At 49.7% G+C, this 25,925-nt stretch overlaps 1 protein-coding gene across 5 annotated transcripts in view; it reads left to right on the top strand.

Annotated features, from left to right (window-relative positions):
• Positions 1 to 25,925, top strand: part of cadm2a (cell adhesion molecule 2a) — a 312,847-nt gene that overhangs the window by 231,976 nt on the left and 54,946 nt on the right. For all 5 annotated transcript variants that reach the window (XM_072701872.1, XM_023805316.2, XM_023805321.2 and 2 more), the window contains one exon: positions 17,171 to 17,320. In XM_072701872.1, the coding sequence (XP_072557973.1) occupies positions 17,171 to 17,320 (150 nt within the window). The remainder of the gene's footprint in view (positions 1 to 17,170; positions 17,321 to 25,925) is intronic.

Raw genomic sequence — 25,925 nt, 5'->3', positions numbered from 1 at the left:
GTACATGGGGCTCCTGAAGTGAAACTTGACACTGAATTGGTTCTAATAAGTTACTGATGCGTTGGAGGAGCATGGATACCCTGGAAGATTCAGGGGGCCCCACACTGTATAGGGGCCCCAAAATGTAATAGAGGCAAAATCTACCAAGGGGAGGGGGTTTCATTTTTAGCTGCACCCCTGGCCTGGTGAATTAGAGTGTAGTAAAAACTGCCCACTTTCTATTGCGAGTGCTACTTGAACTCTTTGGCCACAGGCTAACGGCGATAGTGAGCAGATTTGTGCTTTGTGTGCAAGTGATTAAAGCCTGTATTTACACAGCATGGATCTAGGGAAGTGAGTGAGCAAGGGATGGGGGGGCGTGCCGCCTGGGAAGGGGAGGTCAGCTGACTGGGCGTGTTGTATTGGTTCAGTCCAAGATTTGTGGACAGAACTGATTGTATTCCTTGCCTGGTGGATTCATTATAGAAGTTTGCCATACTGGGGGTGGCACAGTGGTAGGGTGGCACAGTGGTAGGGTGGCGCGGTGGTAGGGTGGCGCGGTGGTTAGCACAGACACCTCGCACCTCTGCGGACCAGGGCTCCGTCGCCTGGTTCTACGTGTGTGGAGTTCTCGTGTTCTCCCTGTGCCAATGTGGGGCTTCGCCTATTTTCTCCCCACAGTCCAAAAACATGCTACGGTGAACTGGAGTTGCCAGATAGATGTGATTGTAAAGGAGTACATGCATGTGCAGCGATGGGTTGGTGCCCCATCCTCGGTTATTCCCTGCCTTGTGCCCTCAGCTTTTAACAATAGCCTTGGAGAGAGAGCTTGATATTGGGGGAGACGTAATTTAATTACAAAATATTGTTTATTAGGGGTGATACACGAATGAATCCAGATTAGACTTTGGGTTCAATTAAAAACACCAGGAACAGGATTGAGAACCACTACACTATGCCAACAAAGGTAGAAATGCAAATAAATGCAAACGAATCCTTCTCCGTCTTGTCTACTCTCCATCGATGATATTTGTGTGGTGAAGTAGGACGCCGGTCACTTTCCAGGGGCTCACGAGTCACCCCGTTATTCTATTGCCCTCCGCTCCAAACACGCGGCTTAACACGGTGAGGCTGACAGCAGAGAGAGAGAGTAACAAACGAAAGGCGATGTTCTGTGTTTGCTCGCAATTACCGGCTGCAGTCCTCAGGGACATCGGCAGCATCAGTCGTTCAGGTTGGCTTTTGGTTGCCATGGCAATTGATTTACACCTAAAACTCCAGGTGGGATCGCTTCCTGTTAGAAATGATAATTAAACCAAAGGGGACAGAACAACATCTACAGGGGCCTGTAGGTTTCGGGGACCAGGGCTCCCAACGTGGTGTCAGAAAGGCGCGTGCTGAGTGCATGCGGTCGCATGTTTTCACATGTGTATTTTTCCATGTCAGCTGAACTGAGAACTCACAGCTGAGTTAATGTCACACAGTGGTGAGCTCTCACCTCAGCCAAGCCTGCCCTACAGGTACTCTACTGCAAAAACTGAGGGGACAGTTACAGTGTCCTATCCTAGTTGGGAACAGGAGCAAGTTAGAGGGATACAGAGGAACACATGACATCTAATTTATTTAGCAGTAGCCTTAATTCAATGCGACATGCATTTTTTCAGAAAGCAGGGTCACAGCCAGTCGTGGGTTAGGGACCATACTCAGGGGCGCAACTGCAAAATCAGTCTGCTGAGTCTGGGTTTTGAACCAGCATCCTATCCCTTTGCGCCTCGCACATCTTAGATCTCGCATAGTGACTTCCAGGGATTTTGGCATGAATGAGTTATTGATCACTGGCATCTCATTCAGATTCAGTCATGGGGGAACCATGACAAAACCCCCAAAGAACAAATTTGCACTAGACTTTCCCATGGAAGACAGACACCAGACGGAAACTTTAGGTATCAGCTGTGTAGTCTGATGGTTCTGATGCTCTGTTCTGTCCACACAGCAACACTGGATTAATATTCGATCTCTACCCGGACCCTAAATTGCAACAAGCAGGAGGAAAATGATTAATTGTAATTGCTTTGCCCTCCATGTTTTTCTGGTTAATTTGAAGGCAAGAGCACCGCGGCAAAAATCCCAGTATCCGCAGCAACACGCAGAACCACAACGGTTCCTGTCAAGTAACGGAACACGAAACAGGAGTCATCGCCAGTCATTGTTCATTTCCGCGCGGCCGTATAGGAAATCCATCCTGGCGGTAATAGGGAAATGATTCGCGCCCCCGCTCCGCAGCCGGGTTGCCGGATCCTCGGGCCGCTCCCCACACGGCAGGATCTCCCCTAATGATTGTCGCGTGGAAGAGGGAATTTCCTCAACACATGCAACTGGGTGTTGGGGGGGGGGGGGGGGGACAAAGGAAGCAGAAGTTGGAGCAACTGTGCACGAATCACCCCGAGAATTTTCAGCCACCACGGCACGAAGCCGCCTGCGATAATGGAAGATGTGATAAAGGAAGGCATCACAGATGAGATGTCTTGAGTCAAAGCTGCACGAAGACTGGGGGGAAAAAAAAAAAAAACAGAGTGCATTCCATTTAAAAATGACTCCTGTAAAATATCTCCACTGCAACCAGGGGAGACATTAAAAAGAAAGGCATACAAGGCATACAAAGTGATATTGATTGCTTGCGCTGGCCCATGATCTCACACGTATGGTAGCTTCAAACACCTGATGCTACTGCACCAGCTCCTGCTTTGCAGCCACCATCCAGGGATCAAGCTACATGTATTTATGTCAGTCTTTCGTATTTTTGTGCAAAATGCCTTTGGGTTCGTTTCTGCAGCTGGTTCCCGAGAAACTACAATGGGGGCCAATGTGTTAAAGGAGATGTCATGGAAAGAGGAAGGACTGTGTCCCGTGTGGGGTTCTGGGTGAAGCCCGCGATAATGAAGAGGGACGCTTGAGGAGCTCAGATAGGAACAGAGCTGAAGGAAGGAGTGAGCATTGTGATAGATAGATAGATAGATAGATAGATAGATAGATAGATAGATAGATAGATAGATAGATAGATGGACGGACGGAAGGACAGATAGATAGATAGATAGATAGATAGATAGATAGATAGATAGAAAGAATGTAAAGTGAATAAATAAGTATAAACAGACAAATAAATAAATTGATAAATGAATATCAGTGATAATTAATGATAATGATAAAAATTAGACAGAGGTAAGTGAGAACAGAACGGGCTGACACTGATGGCACAGTTGGGGTGCCTGTCACTCATTTAAACCTGCACCCACCGTCAGTGACTATGCAGCAGGTCTGCCCCCCCCCCCCCCAAAATCCCCCAAGCCCCATATCACAGATGTCTTTGTGAACCACATAGGGACTGGGTATCTATTCCCCCGGCTCCCATTTGTCTTCAGGTATTTTTGGAGGCCCCCCTTTCTTTGTCACACACCCCCGACTCAACGGCACTCAGCTTCCACGGTGATTTGGGTGGGTGTCACCCTTAAATGAAAGGACCGAACAGAGAAAAGGACACCCTTCCAGGTAAAGATGGGGGTGTCACACCGAGGGCCAAAATAGCTACGAGCTGCGGGATCGTACAGATATGACAGCATGTTCTGTCAGAGCCGGAAACCCCGCTGTGGCTTTGGCCTCCTAACTGGAAGTGCTCACAGATTGTGTTACATGCGCTGGCTTTATTATTTTTGCCGTTTTTTTCCTCTTGCAAAGTGATGTAAAGTGGCTCTCTTCTCCTCGTATACATACAGCATGCGTGGATCTCAACCAAAACAGTGAAAAAGAGGGAAACTTGAAAAAAAGTCTATGTTGGCCTTGATATTAATCCTGTAAGTTTACAGATAAGCTGGAAATTACAGATCGATTGTTTTTACCTCAAGTGGCTTTTTAGCTGATTGGTGGTATGTTAAAGAAGCACTTTACAGTTGTATAAACCATTGGTTTTACTCTAAATCCGCACACAAGCAGTTTCAGTTTTATCAGAAAAATAAATTCTGGTTTTGAGTGTGTTGAATCGCGGGAAATAGATCGGAGAATTCGCACGGCCCCCTGCCCCGATGAGTCTCTCCGCTGGCATTGTCTTCCATCCCTTAGCCCCGCCCAGGGTTGCGCTTCTTCAAGGTGGGTGTGGAATCACTCTTATTAGCAAACTTGCGAAAATCCTGATGCTCGATGTCGCGTGCCTGCCAGAAAGTTCACCTTTCGTCCATGTGAAATGTAACATCACCTTTCCGTCCTTTCAGAGAAGCTGATAGAGGTTTAAATAAAGTTCGGTCTGGGAATCGGTAGTTATAGCCAATTACTGTGTTGTTGACTCTGCACGGCTGGATTCTACACAGGACTATTCATTATCACGCATTTCCAGGCGCCAAAGTGTGCAGCGTGACGACCTTCTACTTTGGGGTGGAAAATGAAAGATTTTGACAAGTCATTAAATGTAATCTGTTTAGAAAGCCTGGAAGGAAGGGGAGGTGGGTCCGCCCCCCCCGGGAAGCGAGCCGACAAGAGCGGGAGTGCTTTAAGTGCTGATACGCATCCTCAGCATCGACGTGGGTCGGGACGCGATGTGGAACATGTCTCAGAGCCGTTTGAGCTGGGGTTGCCCGTCCATGATAAACTTCCCGCGGTGGGCCCATGGGTGGGGGTCTTTTGCTTTAAGAGGACGTTGGGGGAGGGGGGGGAAATCCAAGATGAGCCGGGTTTAGTCGAATCCCCACGTGTGTCGCAAAAGCATGACGGGATGCAACCTCATGTCTGCATTTCCCGAATTTGATAGCTGGCCTCTCCAGAACAGGCTATGGAGACTGAGCTGTGATTACTAACTGTGGTCTGCGCATTCATTAAAAAATGATTATATTGCTCTGGGCTATATTACCTTTTACAATAACAGATTAGATAATATGGCAGCAATATCTCCTTGCAATGAAGCTCACAAAATCATAACAATATGATAATATTTTTCAACATTATTTGGGATCGACTTCAAAATGCAAAGTAGAGGCTGTTAAGCCGTCTGCAGCGGTGCTACAAACATATCCCCATGTCCTCTCAGCCGACTCTTCCGGAACAATCCAGCCTCTGTCATTTGTAGTTTGCAAATGGCACTGTTATTGTAGCCCGAAAAAAAAATCAATCAACCATTATAGGTGACCTTTTTTAAAAAAAAAATAACAATGGGAAGATTTTGGTTTTCATATTCAAAGGGGCTTGAGAATGACAAGAGAAGGACTTTAGCATAAATGCCAAGGCAGTGCCATACCTAACGGTGAGTCAGCTGCCCCCAACAGGCCAGGACGTGCAAATGCGCGCCACACCCTTACGTTTCACAAGAGACCAGTCAAGCCCCATTTGTGGGCAGAGGCCCTTGATCACGCTTATAGCCCCCTGAGCTATCTGAGTTGTCAGTGGACCCCCTATGATTTCCTGCGATGTTGTAGTTGTCGACCAGGGGCAGGGAGCTGTGATTGTGATAGATCGGGGAAGGGTCCCGACATGAACATACATACCACATCACATCCCATTTTGCTTTGAAAACTGACCCAGCATTTTATTTTTCAATACAGGACCCCGTAAAATACCGCCCCTGAGCTTCAGCTTGGGTGAGCCTGTGCATTGAAGTGCCTCATTTGTGGGAAGACATAACAGGGTTTTAATTACATCCTTTATTATGATTTTTTTTTTCTCTCTTGTAAAATTGTACAATATCAAGTTAAAAAATTCTGGGAATCTTCTGGAATGTGCCCGTTTGACTCACAAATCCACAGATAGGACCAATTATTTAAGGACGTCAGCGTTATCTACGCCAAGAGTCTCCTGACCACTTCTCCTGTTTATCAACAAGCTACTTTGTCAGCCAGCTAAGATTGTTCCAGCAGCGTAGTGGCCAAAGAATGCACCAAGAACGCACTCCCACGCTACCCCCAGTGACGTTTAATCCCAGGGATTTCAGAAACCCGCTCCCCTAACCCCATGATGCGTGACTCACTCATCACTCTCTGTGTAAACTTGAGATTAACAGCACCATTACTGTTATACCCAGCCCCCCCATCCAAAAAAGAAAATCAGGTTTTCAGGCTGCTTCGGCCATGATTCAGCCAAACCTGCCAGCTGTCATCGCAGTCACTGCACGCTTGGAATGAGTTGAAATGAAGTCCAGGATGTGGAAAACGTGGATTTTCACAAAGAGTTCTGTGACCTCGCCTGGGATTAATGATCTGTGGCGAGCCCGTTACCAAGTCACAACAGATGGGCGCTATATTTATACCGTATTTACTATAAGATATGGGAACGCAAACTCAAAAAGGGCCCTATTTTGATGGTGGCCACAAGGCAGACTGGGCTTGTCAGAACTGAGGTTTTAGAATTTGAAACAGCTGAAGGAAGAACAGGTGGAGGAGGCAGAAAGGTAGGAGATGGGAGATAGCGGTCTATAACTGAAGGGCAAATTTTGTCTCCTCTCATCTGCAGTTTTATAGCGTTTTATCTTTATTTATTGGTTTTTTGTTTTCTGCGCTTTGTTTCCACAGGAAATACAGGCTGACTTTACCGGCGTGGAATTCTGAGATGAAAATTTAGAAGTGTTTTGTTTGCCTCTGAGAGATCATTAAAAAAACAAAAAAAAAATCTGTGCCTGGAGATTTAATGGATTCCTCAGGCTAATGGTGTACATCCCCCACCCCCACCCGCCCCTGTCCACACCCCCACTGTGTGTATTTGGCACTGGCCTTCCTGAGAGGGCTATTATGTCTGTAGTTCTTGTTTGTTTGTTCTGCGCAGTGCAGAGAGTGCAGTTAAATACCGTGGCTGTTTTATTGCTGCGTGTGTCGTTCTGGGGCCGCAATCTGGTGATTTTGACAGGGCCCTCGCACTCAGAAAAGGACTACAGTAAAACAGAGAGTGTGGGGTGGGCGCTGTGGGGGCATGGTGCAGCTCCACTCGTCTTGTCTGGTTCTGCCCTTCAGTCCCAAGTGTGGGGTGTCAGCGCTTAAGTGACTCCCCCCGAGACCCTTACCCAAGCTACATGCAACTAGATTCGGTCGGAAAGGTTGTGGGCAGCCTTGGGGCCTGTGGTTCCTTCACCAAAAGTAGCTTAAGAAGCAACCTGGAACTCACAGATCAGGGGAGGGGCCACAGGGGCACTGTCCCCAACTGAAAGCTGATTGGCCTTCGGAGTATGCCCTACCCTGTCACTCACCTATTCAAAACAAATCATTGGCTAATGATATGGTTGGCCCCGCTATATGAATTATGGCCCCTCTTATGCCCCCCACCTTTAGAAAATTTGTAGAATTGCCCCTGCAAAAAAATGGCATGCTGACAGTGGTGACGCTGTATCTGGTCCCGCTCCGCTCGACGCCATGCTGGGGAAAAGGCAATTGTTATAACATGCAGCCGAAATGTTTGTCTACAAGGGCTGAACAGCTGCGCGTTGACATAATCGCGCAAATCAGAACAGAACCGTCTGTCATGTCCGCGTGCATAGTCTCGTAATTGATTCTGTTTCTGGAGTTCAACATTACGGGTTGTATCCATGGTCCCCCCCACAGAGTAGGGCAACAGGAGCCTTTGGTGGGTTAATTGAAATTGTTTATGGCATGACAGCGTGCAAACAAACGCACACGCCGGCCTTGATTCCTTTGACACGCGCTGGGAAAATCACAGCAATATTAATTAAAAGAAAACTTGGTGGATTTGTTGAGTGTTACACACAGAAGGGCCACTTTACACTCGCCTCGGAGTTCCTTTCGGAGCGTGCGACTACGCCGCGGGCGGTAATCCAGAAAGTGCAGGGAGGGAGGGAGGGGCAGTGCTGAAGGTGAGGTGGGAATGGAGGCTTTAGTCGGACTGCCTAGTGAAAATCGCACTTGTGAGGCTAATCAGCTGTTAGCCAAGCTAACACACTAATGTCACGTCATCAGGAAGATGAAGAGCGGCAAGGTTACATGGGGACTGGAGAATGAGAATATTCCAGTTAGACCTGCAGCCACAGGATGAACATGCATGAACGGGCCCACATTTCACCATCCCCCCCCCAGGCTGAAGTCATTGTTGGGGCCCTACCTACAGAGTCACCGGAGGGCCATGGATACCCTGGCAGATTCAGGGTGCCCAGCACTTTACAGGGCTCCTTGAATATGTAAAATAACAAATTTTATTGGGGGGGGGGGGGATGAGGGCAGGGTAACATAAAACCTCTATGAGCCTGCCTACCTACAGTATAAAACGTCGCTGTAACAACCAAAACAAACAATACCCCCCACACACAACTCAGGGCCCCAGGTTTGATTCACGTCATGGGGAAGCCTCGTATTAAGCAGTTCCTGTTTAAACTGGAGGTGTTGGTCTCAGTATTCATCTGCTTCCCTGCTACAGCTGTCAGGATATTCGGCTGAGGTTCTAGACGTGATGAGGGAGATTTTAAGTGTGTTCATGAGGCTCCTGGGGATTTCACAGCGCGATCCAGAGTTCTGCCTGTCTGGCCCCTGCTGATAGGTGGGGGCTGTTTTTGTTTTGTTGTTTTTGTTTTGGTTTTTTTTGGGCTGCAGACATCCCAGAGGTACCTGAGGCATCGGCATGGGCTTCACATGCCAGCCTGTACAGGGACCGTGCCACGTTTCGCACGTTGGGGGTCGTGGGGTCGTGCGCTTCTGCTTTCCAAGCAAAAAAAAGGGGCTGGTGAATGTTTGCCATGGGTGAAAAAAAAACAAACAAAAGGAGAGACGTGCCTGGAGTTGGCTGGAGCGGGACACAGTTATGTCGTTAATTTAGCCTCCTGGGGGGGGGGGGGCAAAAGGACAAAAAGGGGAATTTATAGGGGGAGGCTCTGGGAGGCAAGCCCTGCCACGTCGGGTGTGGGTGGTGTGGCGGCCAAATGCTGCGAGCGACTGGCTGCTGGTGTCTGCATGAAAGCGTCCAGGAGACGCGTCTCTAGCATCCTGACTCCAGGGATGCTGCTGGGCATCTCTACCACCTGCTGGGGCAGAGTGCAGCTGAGAGAGGCCCTCCACAGCCTTAATTAAGGCTGACGTGTCCCTCACCCCCCCACCGCCCGCCCGCCCACCCCTGAGAATGTTGGAGGAGATTCACGGAGAAGAAGCAAACGCGTCCCCAAGCACTTAGAGTAACAGGCCCAACTCCTGCCGAGCCTATACCTCAGTCAGATCATTAATGATCCACAGTGCATGCTCTGGGCTTCGGAATTAATGATAAGAATGCTGGCTGACTTTACTGTACGTAAGCTGCTGCTTCATTCTTAATTTATTAATTTGTAGACTTCAGCTCTGATGGCCTGCTCGTGAACGGCTTTCTGCCACGGTGATGGGACGTGGGGTGTGAGATTTTTATCTCTTATGGCTCCCATTTCACTGCCACAGTAGTTGCCCCATGCAGGCCACACACAGGGACTCCTAGAATGTTTTTTCATGTCTCAGCCTACCCGAATAATATTTTTTCTAAAACCATTTCGCAGTTTGTCCTGCATTTGGGTGTACGTTTCATATTGCCCACTTGGCAAATTTTATTTGGGGGATCCTCCCCACCCTCTCGCTTGAGAAATTTAATCATGAGGGACCCCCGGGGGGTTTGAGCTGCCTTAAGGGTCAAATCCCAGAATCACCCCTGGTGTTACCAAATCCTGGGGCCTAGCAGGACTTACCTTTCAGGGATTAAATAACTTCAGCCTCGACGTGGTTTGAGTGGGTGGGGCTTCCACACGCTGTCAGTCACATCATAACCCACGTGCTATTGGCTACCTCGTTGGATTGAACCCAGCAATGATTGGCAGCCCATGCTAATCCCGCTGACAGGAATTTTTGCGGTGACTCATTTCTTACCACGACTAATTTAAAGACTGATGTTGATTAAGGAGTCCTTTTCGGGTTTGTACAGACATATGCCACCTGGTGCTTTTTGTGAGTCTGTGGATCGACGCCACTGTGCACCTCATCTTCTTCCTGTCAGGTTTTACAGTCACATATAATTAGGAGCTACCATGTTATTTGGCTTTTTTTTTTACCTCTAACATCGCTGATATTATACTTTGACTACAGATAGCCGAATGCACCCAGCTATCTAATAATCCCGGCACTACATAAAATTAGATTTCCTGTCTGGCAGCATTGTGAGACACAGTCTCCCCACCTTGCGAATGTACCGATTTATTTATCGTATTAGCATTTGGTGCCCGGGCCGTGCACGGGTTGTCCGTCACGCGCCGTTCGTGGACCAGACGGCCTGTCGTCTGAAGGTCACCCACCCCTCCCCCCCAGCTACCTTGAGGCGCCTCCAGCGCGTCTGAAAGCTCAAGTTGGGTTGCAGACAAAGGTCAGGCTGTTCTGCTCTTTGCAAAGGTTACCAGAATCAGGAGGACCGGTTCCGCTGCCCACCGCAGGGCGAGACGTCTTCGGCTTAACGCGCACGGACGACAAACACACATATAGGCGTGTGCACACACTCCAGGCTCAGGGCAGCCAAAGACACGATGTGGTTAAAAAACGTAGAATGATAAAGAATCAGGTCCCCATGAGGAAGCTCACCTTGTGGTCCGTTAACAGGAGGGATCCAGATTGCTGTCTGCCAGCGACTCAGGAATCCTTCACGGCCGTGACTTACCACAAGCCCCTCGTCTCCCGTTTTAGTCCAGCAAGCGGCTTAGCGCATCGCTGGTGCCCATCTGCCTCTGGATGGCATTTGTGCCACCTGTGCCTATTACCATGCCTCCCTGATAAAGGTGGGGGGGTGTCTAGGGGAGGAGGGGGTGGCTGGGCTGGGGGTTGAAGGGTTTGTCTATTTTTCCATGTTTCTTCATCAACACGGGACACAAGCGGGGGGGCCCCATGCCTAGGTAGCTCTCGGCGGCATGTGTGGACTCGCTTGTTTGTTTTCATTAAGCTGAATGGAAATGAACAATGGCCAATGAAATGAATGATGGGCGACTCGTCCAATACCATGTGAAACAAAGTATGTGTGAAGGACCGGATGGGCCATTGCTGGACAGGGGGTCTAAACCGGGGGGGACATCAAGGCCTCGCCAGCTCACGGAAAACATTAGCAGCATGCTGTTGGTGGGACGATCTAAGAGACCGCATGGCCTTGTTGACGTCACCATGTTTCCCATGATGCACCATGGGTCTGTTTTGGGTTTTTGGACGTGGCGGGGCCTTAATGGCAGAGGGAGGGGTCTGTGGCTCGGAAGGTTAGGCCTCTGTACTTGTCATCGGAAGGTTACCAGGTCAAATCCGAACCTCAGCATTAGACCTTTGAACAAAGCCTTTGACCCCCAAAATGCCCTTGCGGTACTGGATAAATGGCCTGGTCTTGTGTTCAGATCCCAAGCTTCACAATCATGTATAAATATATATAAGTTGAAATGTGTGTGTGTGTGTGTGTGTGTGTAATCCACACACACGCACAACATAATCCACACACACATATACATACATGTGTGTCTGTGTCATGTACATCTGTTTCATAATGAAATACATGAAAGGAAAGGATTCCATTGTACCTGTACAAATGAAGCATCATTTCACTTAAGCTTCCCCACCTTTTGTTTTGCTAGGTCTTTATTCCCATTGTTGTGATGTAGACACGCCCCCATCCTCTGCACTGCTGTCCACCGGGTGATAAGAAAGGGGGCCGAGTTAGGAAAACGCGAGAGGACGGGTGAGAGAGTAAGCGAGAGACAGACAGGTGTGTGACAGTGAGTGATTGTTGAGCTATGGTCTTGTAGTGTGTGGAGATAGGGCAAGGTCAGGGATATTCCTTTCACATTACAGTATTTAACAGAGTGATAACACACCGAGATGCTCCATCGATGTTTATCTCACCCCTGTTTGACTCATCATCAATTTACACTTTTATCACGTCACCAGATTTCCCAGTAGTCTATTAACATGGCGCCGATGTCCCCTTTAACTACGTGGCCCCCGTGCGATAAACTTCCTGTCGAATTCCCTGTTTTCCGATGCCTCTTATTTCCGAGCTGCCTGTAAATATCCCGACGATGCCTGCTGCCCTTCAATTGCGGCTTGACTCGCCGCCGCCCAGAGACCTCAGGAGGGATGTCTCAGTGTGTGTTGGCGAATGGGGTTTGTCCTGAGGCGGAGCAGGCCGTTTACATACCCCCCCCCAACCCCAACAATGTGTTCAAGGTCACCCGGAACTGTATTCAGGTAAACCAGTGTTCCTGCCGTGGTAAAAGACTGCTTGATATTTGGTTTCACAATATTGACGAACACGACATTTTAACAGACAGTGGGGTGGATTCTGAGCCACGACCTGGAGATGGAGGTCAGGGTGGAGACGTGCACAGATGGCACAGAGGGAACCAGGCAGGAGGAGTGGGAGGGAATAAGGGGTCGATGTGACCAGCGAGGAAGCAGAGACGGTATGTCTTCGGCAGCATACCTCTTCGTCTCGGAATGGAGGGATCTCAGGAGCGCTCAGCCAGGCATGCTGTGGAGTATCCAGGTCCCCCCGGAAGAGCGCGATGGCCGCCCGGACCCTGCAGCTCACCGCGAAAGCGCCATGGACTCGGCCCGTAACCTCGCTGGGGGAGGCAGCGGTGGGCCATGGCACTTTATAAAAGCAGCTCCGTCAATTAACAGATGAGACGTGGCTTTACATTTGTAATCATTTCTGACCTCCATTGACTGGATATGCAGCTTAAAATATGGGCTTTTCCCTTCATAAAAAGAAAATCTAAAAATCTATTTGCTGGGTGTTTTCTTATCTTCATTATAAATGCCTTTTGATTTATAAAATGGCTTTTCCCAGCTCTTTAACCACTAGTGGGATGGATTTTGTCAGGAGTTCCGGATCGGCCTGCCCTCCACATCACGCTGGGGTCCGTCCCTGGGAAAGGCAGAGGTGACAGACATGCTGGCCTACGGGCGACGGGATGGGGGGGGGCAGCCATGTTCTACTGTGCTCGGAGCTGCGTGAGTCGCAGCTGGGAGGCTGTCAGGATCCATTTGGGTCACCCGGGAAACGGGAAAACAGGGCCGGGTGTCAGCTGGTGCCCCCCCCCCAGGTCTGTCCCTGTGTCGTATTCAGCCCAGACCCGGCAGTCTTTTATGTCCAATAGATGCTCCTTTCCGCTTCAGTGGAAATAACCAGCATCAGCACAACATAACTGTGACCGAGTTTAGCGGACCCAGGCTGCCCCCCCCCCCCCCCCCCCCCCCAAGGGTCATCTTTTGTTCGGGCCAGGCTACGCCGCCCTCGGCTCCGCCCGCTACCTGTTGACGCAGCACGCCCGGCTTCCCAGTGCCTGTTCATGGAGGACCAGGTTCTCATTACTCTGTGCAGTCAGCTGAAACCAGCCAGGGTTATTTAATTTTATTTATTTATTTTTTTCCCGAACAGTGTGCCTTATTCCTTTGCCCTTAATTTTATACTCCCATCTAACGAGATTGATCTCTTTCTCCCTTGTCTCATATCCCCCCCAGCTTTAACAAGCCAGCCCCCGCCACACTCACGGGCCCGGAAAAGTCGTGTGTGGCGTTGCTCTCCGCAATTAAGCCGGCGCCCTTCTGCCGGTGCTGAGGGATGCTGTTTGCAGGCGACGGGCTTGTTTCTTGACTTGGGGGGGCCGAGAGGGATTTCATACTGGCAAAAATAATTGAGCCCCTCTAACATTTTATGTTATGTTGTTTTTTTTTGCCCTGCTTTGTACGTGCGCGCGTGTCAAAATAAATTGCAAACAAATAAGTCGATTTATGAATCATTGTGGGCGCTAGCTGGGTGATGTGGGAGAGACCCCGTCAGGCCACGTCGCACAGAAAACAGGTGGGAAAAGGACTTCCCAGAAAACTGTGCATCCTTCTTACCCTCAGTTTCTCTGATTCTTGCTCTAGTCTTTCTCTAAAGTTCCCAGTCCGGTTCTCGAGGACACAGGGAGCTCAGAGGGAGTAAAAACATGGACCAACTGTGGGTCCCCAAGGAGCGGACTGGGAGACAGAAGTGTCTGCTAAATGAAGTAAACGTAAAGCAGGGTTTTAAACAGCAGGAAGCATCATTAGGGCCTGTAATTACTTGGGTTCTGCTCTTCACCTGTTTCCTCTAGTGTCCACGGGGTTGGCAGTGAGTAATGGTCTGGGTCAAATTTAACCGGGGGCTGGGGCACATATATGGGAGGGACCACAGGGGCTGAAAGCTGATTGGCTCCTGGTGTGCCCTCTCCCCTGTCACTCACCCATTCAAGGCATATCATTGGTCAATGATAAGATAGGTCCCTCGATATGAATTGTGGTCCCTCTTTTGCCCCCCACCTTAAAAAAAGTCCTAGAATTGCCCCTGCCAGAATGACATCAGACCCTCACCCCTCCCACCCCTCAAGCTTCAACACACCCAGCCAAATAAACTCTTCTAGTAACCCCCACCGAACACTGTGGTCAGATCCAAAGGCAAGGACAGGGCGGGATGAGCCAGCAGGCATGGGGTGATCCAGGGCAGCCATGCTCTACATTAGCGCTACACTAAGCGGTCTGCAGAACTGCATTCAGGGACACAATGTTGCCACCCTGCGTTGGTGATGCCCAGTATGGTTGGGCAACAGTGACTGATTTAACAAAGTCACTCATTGGGCCCAAAGACAGACAGAGAGCGTCACTGTGCCACTGTGACTGAAATGATCATGCACGCTGGGACCAAATGGCGTCCCCGTACCCGTATCGGGAAACAGCGTGTGCCGACCCAAGCCGCGATAATCAAAAACCTGCAAGTACAGTGCCGCCGGGCCGGGCGTACAGAACGCGGCGGGCCCGCGATTCGGCACAATGCCCCCCCCCCCCCCCCCGAGTCAGACGTTGTATCTCTTCATGCTGCTGCACGCAGCTCAGCATCGTTAGCCAGACTGCTGCCGCATAGCGATCGGAGCTGATGCTGTGTCTGTGGTTCTTTATTCCGGAATATTCCTGCAGTGTTGATAGTGAGATAATGGGATCTTAAAAAGAACCTGCAGAGCTTGATAGATAGACAGACAGACAGACAGAGAGACAGACAGACAGATAGATAGATAGATAGATAGATAGATAGATAGATAGATAGATAGATAGATAGATAGATAGATAGATAGATGATAGACAGACAGACTGATAGATAGATAGATAGATAGATAGATAGATAGATAGATAGATAGATGATAGACAGACTGATAGATAGATAGATAGATAGATAGATAGATAGATAGACTGAGAGACAGACTGATAGATAGAGAGAGAGAGAGATAGATAGATAAATAGATAGATAGATGATAGACAGACTGAGAGACAGACTGATAGATAGATAGATAGATAGACTGAGAGACAGACACACTGATAGATAGATAGATAGATAGACAGACAGACAGACAGTCAGACAGACTGATTGCCTTGTTGCTTTGGCCGGAGAAGTGGCAGTCCTCTAAGGAGCAGAGTTTGAGGCCCCTCCCTGGCCCCTCCCATGTTTTTCCCATGTCATCATGGGGTTTCCTCTGATTACCACCCACAGATGTGAATGGTGTGAGTACCATGCGATGGGGTGTTGCCCCCCCCCCCGGGTTGTTACCTGCCTTACGCCTGCTTTTTGCCGGGATTGGCTCCACAGTAAACATGTTTTCCCGCCTTTTCTTCCAAATATAAAAAATATGTTAAAAACAAAACAGGCTCTCCCCGAGACGCCCCTGACAGCTGTCTGTCTTCAGCACCAGGTTCCAGTCTGTCTCATCAGAACTGGGCTGGTGCGTCTCCTCCTCTCGTCCGTTTTGGCTCGACCCGCATCGCCCCCCCAGAGAGTTTTTAAGGGGTCCACACCTCCACTGCTGCAGTCTGAATATGAACAGGCGCCGCAGTCCCCCCCCCGATCCCATCCCCAGCCCCCACCCACTGCTTTGCATTCATCTGCAACAGACACGATGAGTGAAGATTGGTTATCAAATCAAGCTAATTGTTACACACACTGTAATTACGGCTGAAAAGGAGGCTGCGGCCTGCACTGAGACGCAGCTCGTGTTGCGCTGCCGGCCGCCGCGCATTCGGACGCCCCTCTCTTCTGCCGCCAAGCCACCCTTGCAAGGTGGCGAGATGGTGTTCCTTTTAATCCCATTGCCATGCTTAAAATGCTCTCTATTAAAAGTGTTTGTTTCTTTTTTATTATTCCTGCCGCTGCTTACAGCACCGTAAAAGTCCGCGAGGATCCGGACCCTGGGCAGAGGGCCGGGACCGGTTAACATTTGTTTTGCAGGATCTATCCGTTCTGAAGTGTCCACTCACTCCACTCCCCCCCCCCCCACCATGATTTCCACTTTTAGTTATGATTAATTTCTCTATACTAAAGAGGTCCGAAGGGATTTGGGGTCGCGACCCATCTAGTGCTCCAGTCCCAGCCGATCCACACTTCCTGCACCGATGTCAGTTCTTCCACTACACCCTGACAGAGATACGCTCAGCCCCTCCCCAGAGCTTGTGTGCATCTCCTCCCCAGCCCTGGGAGTGCCCCCCCCCCCAGCCACCCGGGGTGCTGTCTTTACACCCTTGTTACACAGGTGGTAATTAAGAATACTCCGTGTGCGACGTGTCAGCAGAACACCTCCATGGCAGCCTGATGTTTTCCCACTTTTTCTTTCCTATCATCCCTCTCAGCTACGTCCGCTGATACGTCGTTTTTTTTTTTTTTTTTGGGAGGAGGAGCCTTTGATCACCCATTTTGAGAAAGCAGTGTGAGAAAAGCAGGTGAATGTCTGTGAGCTGCAAATAAATGAGTGTGAGAACAGCAAGGGGAGGCAGTGATGTGAATAAAGGAGGCGAAATATGCCCCCCGACCCACACATATGCACATCACTGAGGTGATGTGGGCTACTTTCAGCCCTCTTCACTGCCTGTCGTCACTGCGTGCCCCGTGAGTATGGTTGGTTGCTCCCCCACATGCCACCACGCAGTGCTGTTGCAGTCCGGCGGGAGAAGAACGCGAGACCCTTTAATTGGGCCGCCCCACCCGCTCGCGGTTCCAGAAATGGGGGCTTTGTTCGCGTTCTTGGAGTCGCTGGACCAATGAGAGTGGAAGCTCTCAGCATGGATCTCCCATGCCTTCCCTCCACGTGATGAGCATTGTGCTGTCAGCTCTGACCACGGCGTCACAGACATGCCCTGAGCATAACCTCACACCCCCCCCCCCCCTTCTGCCCCCCCCCCAGGTAGCCAGAGCCAGTTCCCCATCGTTCACAACGTGACAGTGACAGAGGGCGGAACGGCCAACATGACCTGCCGGGTGGAACACAATGACAACACCTCCCTCCAGTGGTCAAACCCGGCACAGCAGACTCTCTTCTTCGGCGACAAGAAAGGTGAGCACGACCCCAACAGGACTCTGCCTCTCTGTGTGTGCATGCGTGTTTGCATGCGTGTTTGCGTGTTTGTGTGTGCTTGTCCTGTACGTTTTTTTTCCTGCTAGGAGGCCGAGCCAGACTTTGGATATTTTTTCAACGAGCTCTTAAATTCTTCTAGTGCAGCCGCATCACGGAAGCCACGCTGAGCCTGTCCTTGCGGATCGGAGTCGCGAGGAGGTGACAAGTGAGCCCAGTGCACCTAATTGGCCCCCTCCATTATTCAGCTGGCTGCCAAATTAACCCCAGTTCACCTCGGGAGTCAGGATCCGTAAGAATCCTAAGGTGTGCGGTGACCTCACCTGTGCACCCCAGGGGTGATCGAGCACTTATTTATTCAGATGATTTTTAAGGAATGAATGTCTTTTAACGTCCATTTAATCCTGTCCTGTGCCTTTAATGGCATGTTTTCAGACGTCAGAGAAGCCTTCCCACCCAAAACCACACAGGATTCATACTGTAGGGTCAGCCTTCTTTTTGGCCAATGGTATATTTAGAATCTGTGAGTTACATGGTAGGGGACACTCTGGGGCCAATCAGATCTCAGCTGGGGGCAGTGTCCCTGCGGCCCCGCCCTTGTATACGTCCTTGCCTGTGATGGTGCTAAAAACTAACCGGCAGCCTGTATTATTGCCCAGATTGTCTGGTTTGTATAGTTGAACGATTAAGACAAGTGCTGGATTCCCTCCTCTATCTGGCTGAAATGGCTTTACCCTTTTCCACATGCCGCAGACTGTGAAGTCACCAGTTCATAGCACTGCACGCACGCACACACACACACGCTCACCTACAGACATGCTTGCACACACGGTATGGCAGCGTGATTAATGCACTGACTTTCCATCAGAAGAGAGGAGGAGGGGGGTAATGGGTGTTGGACATTGACTTAGTGTTGATTTCCGTGCCTGTGGGACCTGGTTCTGCATGGCACCCTCCACGGTCCACTTCTGTTTCCGTATCGCTCACATGCAGAGAGCTCATATTGGCGGCTTCCTCTATGTAGCGGTCACCTTGGTTAACCACCTTTCACCTACAGCTACATTTGATCTTCATGGAGAGCAGCATTCACTGCCAAAAGGAAACTGTGAAGATTGAGGGAGAGGGCAAGCCTGGCATCTGTCAGGTGGACAGAACTGTGCCCCCTCCCCCAACCCCACCCGAAGCTATTCCTGCAGAGCATAAAGACAGAAATATATATTTTCCTTCACCAGCCCATCCAGGCATCCCCACAGCAACATTTGAAATTAAAAATGCCAAGGTCGTACATCTTAGGTATCTTCTAGAAAACAGCACGTGAACATCACCTTTTCTAGTCTACGGTGGCTGTAATAGCCAACATAGTATTTTTATTACACGCAGAAATTTACATGCATATTAAATAGTGCATATTGTAGGGGTGGTATGTGGCTCTGAATTAGAGTGCTGTGCCGTGAGATGAGAGGGTTGCAGGTTCGAATCTCAGAGTCAGCATAGTTCACCTTTGGGTCCCCCCACCCTCTCTGTCACTTTGGATAAGTGCATCTGCCAAGTGAATGTAATTACATGCATATTGTCCACCCTGACTCTGTACTTGACTGTCTGTTATGGAAGATGAACGGAAGCTTGCAGGATGCAGCCGAGCTTCTTAAAGCCAACGATCGCCGCAACTCGCAAGCTACTGCCCAGACTGGACAAGGTCTCGGTGGGAAAGTGGGCCGATCTCACAGCCTCTCAGCCCAAGTCTCCTGTCGTCTGCATTTCAGTCACTGAGCATCCTAGTTGTATCTTGTCTCACCTGTCGTCGCTGAGCTTAAAAAAGAAAACGAATGCGTATGTTTGTGGTCAATTAAGCTGCGTGTGACTTTAATTTATAAGAGTGGGGATGAGGACTGGCAGGTTGAGGCAGAAGAGATTTCCATTTCTGTGAGCAGCAGGAGAGGGATTTTAGGTGACGATGCATTGTGCCAGCTCATAAGCAGCCCCCCCCCCCCACTCCCCCCGGCAGTCTTTCTGCACCGCTCCAAGGAGATTTATTCTCTGTACAATACGGGTAGATGATGCCATGTTTATTTATATTTAACCTGTGTGTGCTGTAGCGTAGTCCATACATGCATCAAGCTGTCAGATACACGCCTCTTGGAGACAGTGCTGAGAGAAGTTTTGAAAAAGTTCTGAAAGCAGTGAAATGACCTCACTGGTGCTGTGATGTCCGTGCTGGTACAGGAGGTCTAGTCCTCTAGAAATGAAATCAAATTAAGCTAAATTAAATTAAATTAAAAATGGAAATGCTTTATTTGCCATTTGCGCTGGTACATTGGAATACTTCTTTTCACCCGTCTAGCTCTCCTTGAGACATACTATTGTGTGGTAAGGGCTTTGATCTAAGGCTCAATGGTGCCATCAGTCAGCCTGCCCTGAGATTAAAACCGACACCCTTCTAGTCACAACGGAGTCCCAGGCTGCTGAGGCGCAACCCCCTCACAATTTGCCACCTCTGGCCCCCAAAGGGTCAAGATCCTCATGATCTTATCATAGACAAAAAAAAAAAAAAACAGTCTCTTCTGGCCGACGATTCCCCACAGATTTAATACCTCGGTTGAGATATATAGCATGTGTCTTGAGTTTTATGTTTCGGGGGCTGTTCTGGTGCCTGTCTGAGATTTCCTAACGATACAGGGCCGTAAACTCCTGACGGCTTGAGGGATGGGGTGGCTCTTTCGCGGGTTTATGATCTGAGAAGCGCCGCTTCCAGAAGGACGACGCGGGAATCATGACCGTGCTGGTGACGCGGACGCCTCAGGTGTAACTCCCTAAACGACGTCCTCATCAAAACCGTTCAACGTGAAGACTCTCACCATTTTTGGTGAGATAATTGTAAACGTCGCCATTGGAGACAAATTAAATTGTCTAACAATATTTAACCTTAAACTATTGCAAATTATTAGTGTCTTTTCACCACCTGTGTCACATATCATTCTATTCCAGCAAGTTTACAATTCTGACCCACCTTTCTAGCTGAACAGGGAGTTTTCTGTCTATCAGTTACAGATTAATGGGGAGAGCATCCAGTTTTGCGATTTATGACCCTCCAACCCCCTTTATTTCTAAGACTTACGTCCATCTTTGTGGCAACTAGGAGCAATTCTAGGAGTTTCTAAGTGAGTGGGGAGGGGGATCACAAAAGGCACCATATTTCATACAAAAAGCCAAACCTTATCATTAGCCAATGATATATTTCGAATCAGTGATTGACAAAAGAGGGGAGACTCTGCGGCCAATCAGCTTTCATAAGGGGCCAGTGCCACTGTGACTCTGCCCCTGTATACTCCCCTGGAAGACAGGTGAATGAGAAATTCTAAATGCAGAGTATTTTGTTCTGTACAAAACACGGGCTTATTTCACTTTATGACAGATAACAAGATGGAAATCTAAGATTTCAATAAAGATAACGATAATACTTTGATTGGCTCTTGCTTGCTCCCATAATTTGTATTAAAAAAAACAAAAAAAACAGCAGATTATTCAGTATGATTTATGACGCTCAGAAAAACAAAAATCAAGATAGTCCTGATTGCCTTTTCCAGCTCACTCATTGGCTATCGATGTAAATCACTGCATGCTGGCAAATGTCATCTAATATGCATCTCCCAAGATTTGCGAAATGCACCTAGGCAATAAAATGTAAGTGGAATTTATTACAACCACCCCCCTCCCCGCCAACTCTGCTCACATCCCACATCTCGGACTAAACCAAAGGTAGATGTTATCCTCGCTGCATTTCCGAGTGCTCCCTGCTTTTACGTCATGGCCGCAGGATCTCTCTGTTCTTTTGCTTCCCTGATTCCTTGCCATGGTTACGGACGTGAGCTCCGATCCCCCCCACTGAAGAACATTCGACTTATCTGTCAAGACTCCCTTAACGAGAAGAGTGTGGGGCTTGTGGCCCATTCGCCGATCAGCTTTTGTTCCTCTGAGCGACACCCGCTGCTCCCCATTTCCCCCAAACTGTGTCCAGTTTCCCCCCGAAAACCTGCCCCTGCCTGCATTCTAGTTTCCCGTTCCCGTCACACGCCCTGTCGACAGTCTCAGTTCTGCGCCGCTGCCCTGATCATCACCCTGCCAGCCGCCTACATGCCATGCCACCGTGCCAGCAACGTCCCTCTGTGTCACATCCACGCGTTCCCCACACCCATGCGGCATGCGGCTCTGCAGTAATGGGCCACCACTGTCTGCACGTTTCTGCCTCTGTGCAGCTCTGCAGTAATGGGCCACCACTGTCTACACGTTTCTGCCTCTGTGCAGCTCTGCAGTAATGGGCCACCACTGTCTGCACGTTTCTCCCTCTGTGCGGCCCTGCAGTAATGGGCCACCACTGTCTGCACGTTTCTCCCTCTGTGCGGCTCTGCAGTAATGGGCCACCACTGTCTGCACGTTTCTCCCTCTGTGCGGCTCTGCAGTAATGGGCCACCACTGTCTGCACGTTTCTCCCTCTGTGCGGTTCCTCACCTCCCATATTGGTTTCATAATGCCGCACACGCTCAGTCACTCCAGGCTCTCTGCGCCCTCATTTCTGAGCCTGACTCCTGTCCCCGGGAAAACATATCACACTGTCCTCTGTCCTAAACTGTTCTTCCAGCTTCTGCAGCTCTCCGCAGCCGTGCAGTTGAATATTTGCGCATGTATTCCAGGTAGTGGTGGCACAATTATTCCTCTTCATTCCGGAGTTTTTTTAGTTGCCCATAATATTCCAAACTGAAAGCCTCCGTGTGCTGGGGCCGATTTTCGGATCGTCCGTAATTCCTGCAAAGCTGAGACGCGAAAGCTTCCAGTTTCGGCTGAGAAGGCCCCCCTCCCCGCACACCACCCTGCACTCCACTGGAGGACAGAGAGCTGTCACTCGTCCGCCCGTCTATCGGTATCAGGGACAGCTTTTCGGACACTGCCCAGTGGTCCGACACGACCGCAGCGCCCTCGTGTCTAACTGCGGCATGAGTCTCCAGGCCAGAACCAGACTGTATCACATCTCCGGTCTTGTCAAAGCGCTGCCAAGATGCCGTCCCGTCAGGTCAGGAAAGGTAGACGTGACACTATGAAGCAAACGAAAGGAGAGGATCCTCTGACAGCCGGGGGGCATCTGCCTGTGACATATCAGCGCATCTATCAGGCCTGGTTTATTACTTAGAGAAATTAAGTTTACATTAGGAAATTATTCCTCGATAAATCTACGTTCTTGGCTCCCACTGTTGGTTTCAAATGATTTTACGGGGGTTGACTGACATCACCAGCTTCCCTCTTGCAGAGAAGAAGATCTGAACATGAGATATGTTACAATGAGAGGAGGACGTTTAGAGCTGGCTGGATGTCTGACCTCTAGCAAACCTCCAGTAATGTTTAAACGGGATGAGGGTTGGAAATAGCTGTTTTAGGGGAGCTGAATTAGGGTGAGGGGGTTTCCGCATCTCCCCCAGCTCCCTTCCCAGTTCCTGTTAGGCTGCCTTATTAAGAGGAGGCCAGCTCTGATTACCATACAGCATCTCAGAACCTGCTGACAATGCATCACCTTTCATCTGATAAAAGAGGCCGGAGGACGCGCTACCCAGGTCTTGTCATGCTTCTTTTGCCCCGGTTCCATCCTGCTCATGTGTACAGGTAGTGGGGGTGTGGCTGACCCGCTTATTAAAACTTGGTGCGGTCTGAATCATTAATGAATGATGTCAGTTCATTAATGCTAAAAGTTGCACATGCATACTGATTGAATGGAGTGGGACACGTCACAGCTAGCTGTGAACGAGTCTGATAGAGCCTCCTGAGTATAGTCGGGTGTATAGTCCTGAGTATAGTCGGGTGTATAGTCCTGAGTATAGTCGTGTCAGGCGCGGTGTGAGTGTGGGCCCAGGAACTTAGCTAGAAATTCTAGGCCCGTTTAAAGAATAGCTTTCAATCTGAAGAAATATGAATAAAATTGAGTAAGAAATACGACTAAAATTTGTAAAGAGGAGGTATAATTTTTCCCAAGTGTATAAATATCTATTATTTTTCATGTTTAGGGGCCCCTGTAAAGTGCTGTGCTCCCTAGATTTGTCGAGGTCTCCATGCCCCCGACAGAGCTTACCCCAACAGCAGCAGAGCTTACCCCAACAGCAGCAGAGCTTACCCCAACCCCTGTGTGGACAGCATGGGCGGAGTTAAGGGTTTGGGGCTCTAGGAGAAAACAGGGATGAGACCCTGTTTTTGCGTCCATTTACTTAGCTAGGTTTCTCAATGGCAGAATCGTAGCCTATCAAAGACAGAGGAAGAGCGTCTTGCATCTTTGCCTTCAGTTCTCGGCACGTCACTTCACAGCACGGTAAGCGGGACAGTATGAAAGCCAGGAGACAGGAAATGTTAGTTTTCTATCTTTGCACCGTTTCCTTCTTTTGTTGGGCTATGTTGTGCCGGTTGATTTGGCGGAGAAACTTGAGCGTGTTAGCGGCGCCGCTAAGCTGGAGTGTGAAGAAAGCTGGGTAGCGTGAAGTCTCAAAGGTGGAATAGTCCATTACAGCTTGAATGAGGGGCCTCAACATTGTCTATAGAGAAAACTGTTCCTAGAACAAAAATCCTAATAACAGATAAATGTCTTCCTCTTCCTTCCTTCGGCTGTTCCCGTTAGAGGTCACCAGATCTTTTGCTGATCATCTGTTTTTGATTCTTTCCTGTCCGCTGCATCTTCCTCTTCCGCACCAACCGCCTGCATGTCCTCTCTCACCGCATCCATAACCCTCCTCTTCGTCTTCCTCTTTTCCTCTTTCCCGGCAGCTTTATCCTCAGCATCCTTCTCTCAACACACGCAACACGCATCTGTCCAAACCTCAATTTACACTTATATCCATAAATGTAACTTCTGAAAATTCCGTCTTCGAGGCGTCCCTGGTTTTTTGGGGGCCCTGGCCAGCAGCCAACCCTTTCCATATGAGACGTCTGCCCCTGGTGGACGGTGAGCTGTTTGCTCACCATGGTCAAAGCACGTGGCCCAGACTCCTGGCTCTCCTTAAGCAGATTCCTGGGCCATGCCCAAGGTCCCGCAGCAGGGCAGCAGCAAGCCCGGCACCGGTGCCGGCTGAGAAGATCGTCGCCTCTTTGCTCCGGGGACTCCCGTCCTCGCTCACTATCGCCGGCTTCCCGTCCTCGCTCACTATCGCCGGCTTGCACGGCCCTCGTTAAACACGACTCGCTCCGGACGCTAAAAAGTCCCTGTAATTCAATTATCGGCCACCGCTGTAATTTAATTGTTGTTGTTCCTTTGTGTGCTTGTCATACACCCCTCCTCCCTCCCTCCAGAAAGGAAACGTGCTCTGCTAACCTGATTTATCACTTCATTACATTTTTCATCTCGGGGGTTGGACGGGGGGGGGTGGGGGGGCTTCCATCCCGTCAATTCACTTCACGGCTTTTTCTTTCACTGCAGTGAAGCCTCTTATCTTCTGCATAATGCAGTCCAGTGGGGAGCTCCTCCATCCTCCTATCCTCCCTACTGATTTATTCTCAGGGGTGTCGGGTGGGGGGGGGAGTAGGATTGGGGGAGCTGCAGAGTTCTCTAGAAGTTCCGTTCTGTCCCCGCGTCCCCCGTGCCCGTGGGTTAATTAGCTTACTCAGTCGGCGGATTCGCCTGAGCCATCAGCTCCCCCCCCCCCCCAAAACCCCCCACCGCCCACCCCTTGATGTCCGCCCCCCCTCGGCTAGCGCAGTTTGCAACTTCTGCGGAAAAGAGTTCCCAGTTGCCGTCAGCGACGGGACACAGGAAGGGCACGCCGTCACGCTGAACATAAAGGTCTCTTTGAACGACGCACACACCGCAGAACCAGAACCTGCCCCAAGTGTAAACTATGCAGATATCGGGGAAGAGAGATATCTTGTCCCCGTGAGAACAGAGGATTAAAAATGTGAAATTAACATTGCGGCATATTTTCCTGCCAAGACACTCGCTTCCTGCTGGCAAATGCACTTCCTGCCTCAGAACGAACTTCCTCTCCGCAGCACCTAGCCCATAACCAGGGCCAAATTCAGGAGGGCGGGGGGGTGGGGGGGGTGGGGGGGGTTGGGCTATAGTCATTGTTGGGGCCTTACTTACAGTATAACATGCTGCTGGAACAACCAGAAAAAAAAATGTTTTTGCCCCCCCTTATTTTTGCCCAGTTCAGCCTTAGCTTGCCCATGAACCTGTACTGCATTCCCAGCTCACCAAGAGGTGCATGTTGGGTAGTGAGCTGGGACAACAGGACAGAGCCTTAATGAAGATGCACCACACCTGTGCTTCTAGCGGTGAAGATCTCCATGCCTGGGGTCAGGCAAGCCCATCACGCCCAGTCAATGTCCCAAAAGGATGTATATATGTCCTGTTTACACTCATAAATATGGACAAGATTCTTACCCACAGCCCATCTACGGTCAACAGGCTGCAGTCAGCAAGCCAGCGCTGAGGCATTGCTGAGTGCTGAGCCTTGGGGGCAGTTTAAGTCCAACACAATGACAGATGACGCACAGTTGCTGAGGCCGATCTGACCCCCACACAGCTGGGATTCATCGGAGGGGTGTACCACGGTGGAGCCAC

The sequence above is a fragment of the Paramormyrops kingsleyae genome, chromosome 18 (genome assembly GCF_048594095.1).
Source record: "Paramormyrops kingsleyae isolate MSU_618 chromosome 18, PKINGS_0.4, whole genome shotgun sequence".
Classification (NCBI taxonomy): domain Eukaryota; kingdom Metazoa; phylum Chordata; class Actinopteri; order Osteoglossiformes; family Mormyridae; genus Paramormyrops; species Paramormyrops kingsleyae.
The sequence above is the reverse complement of the archived record's forward strand: the minus strand, read 5'-3'. Positions and strand labels throughout refer to the sequence as shown.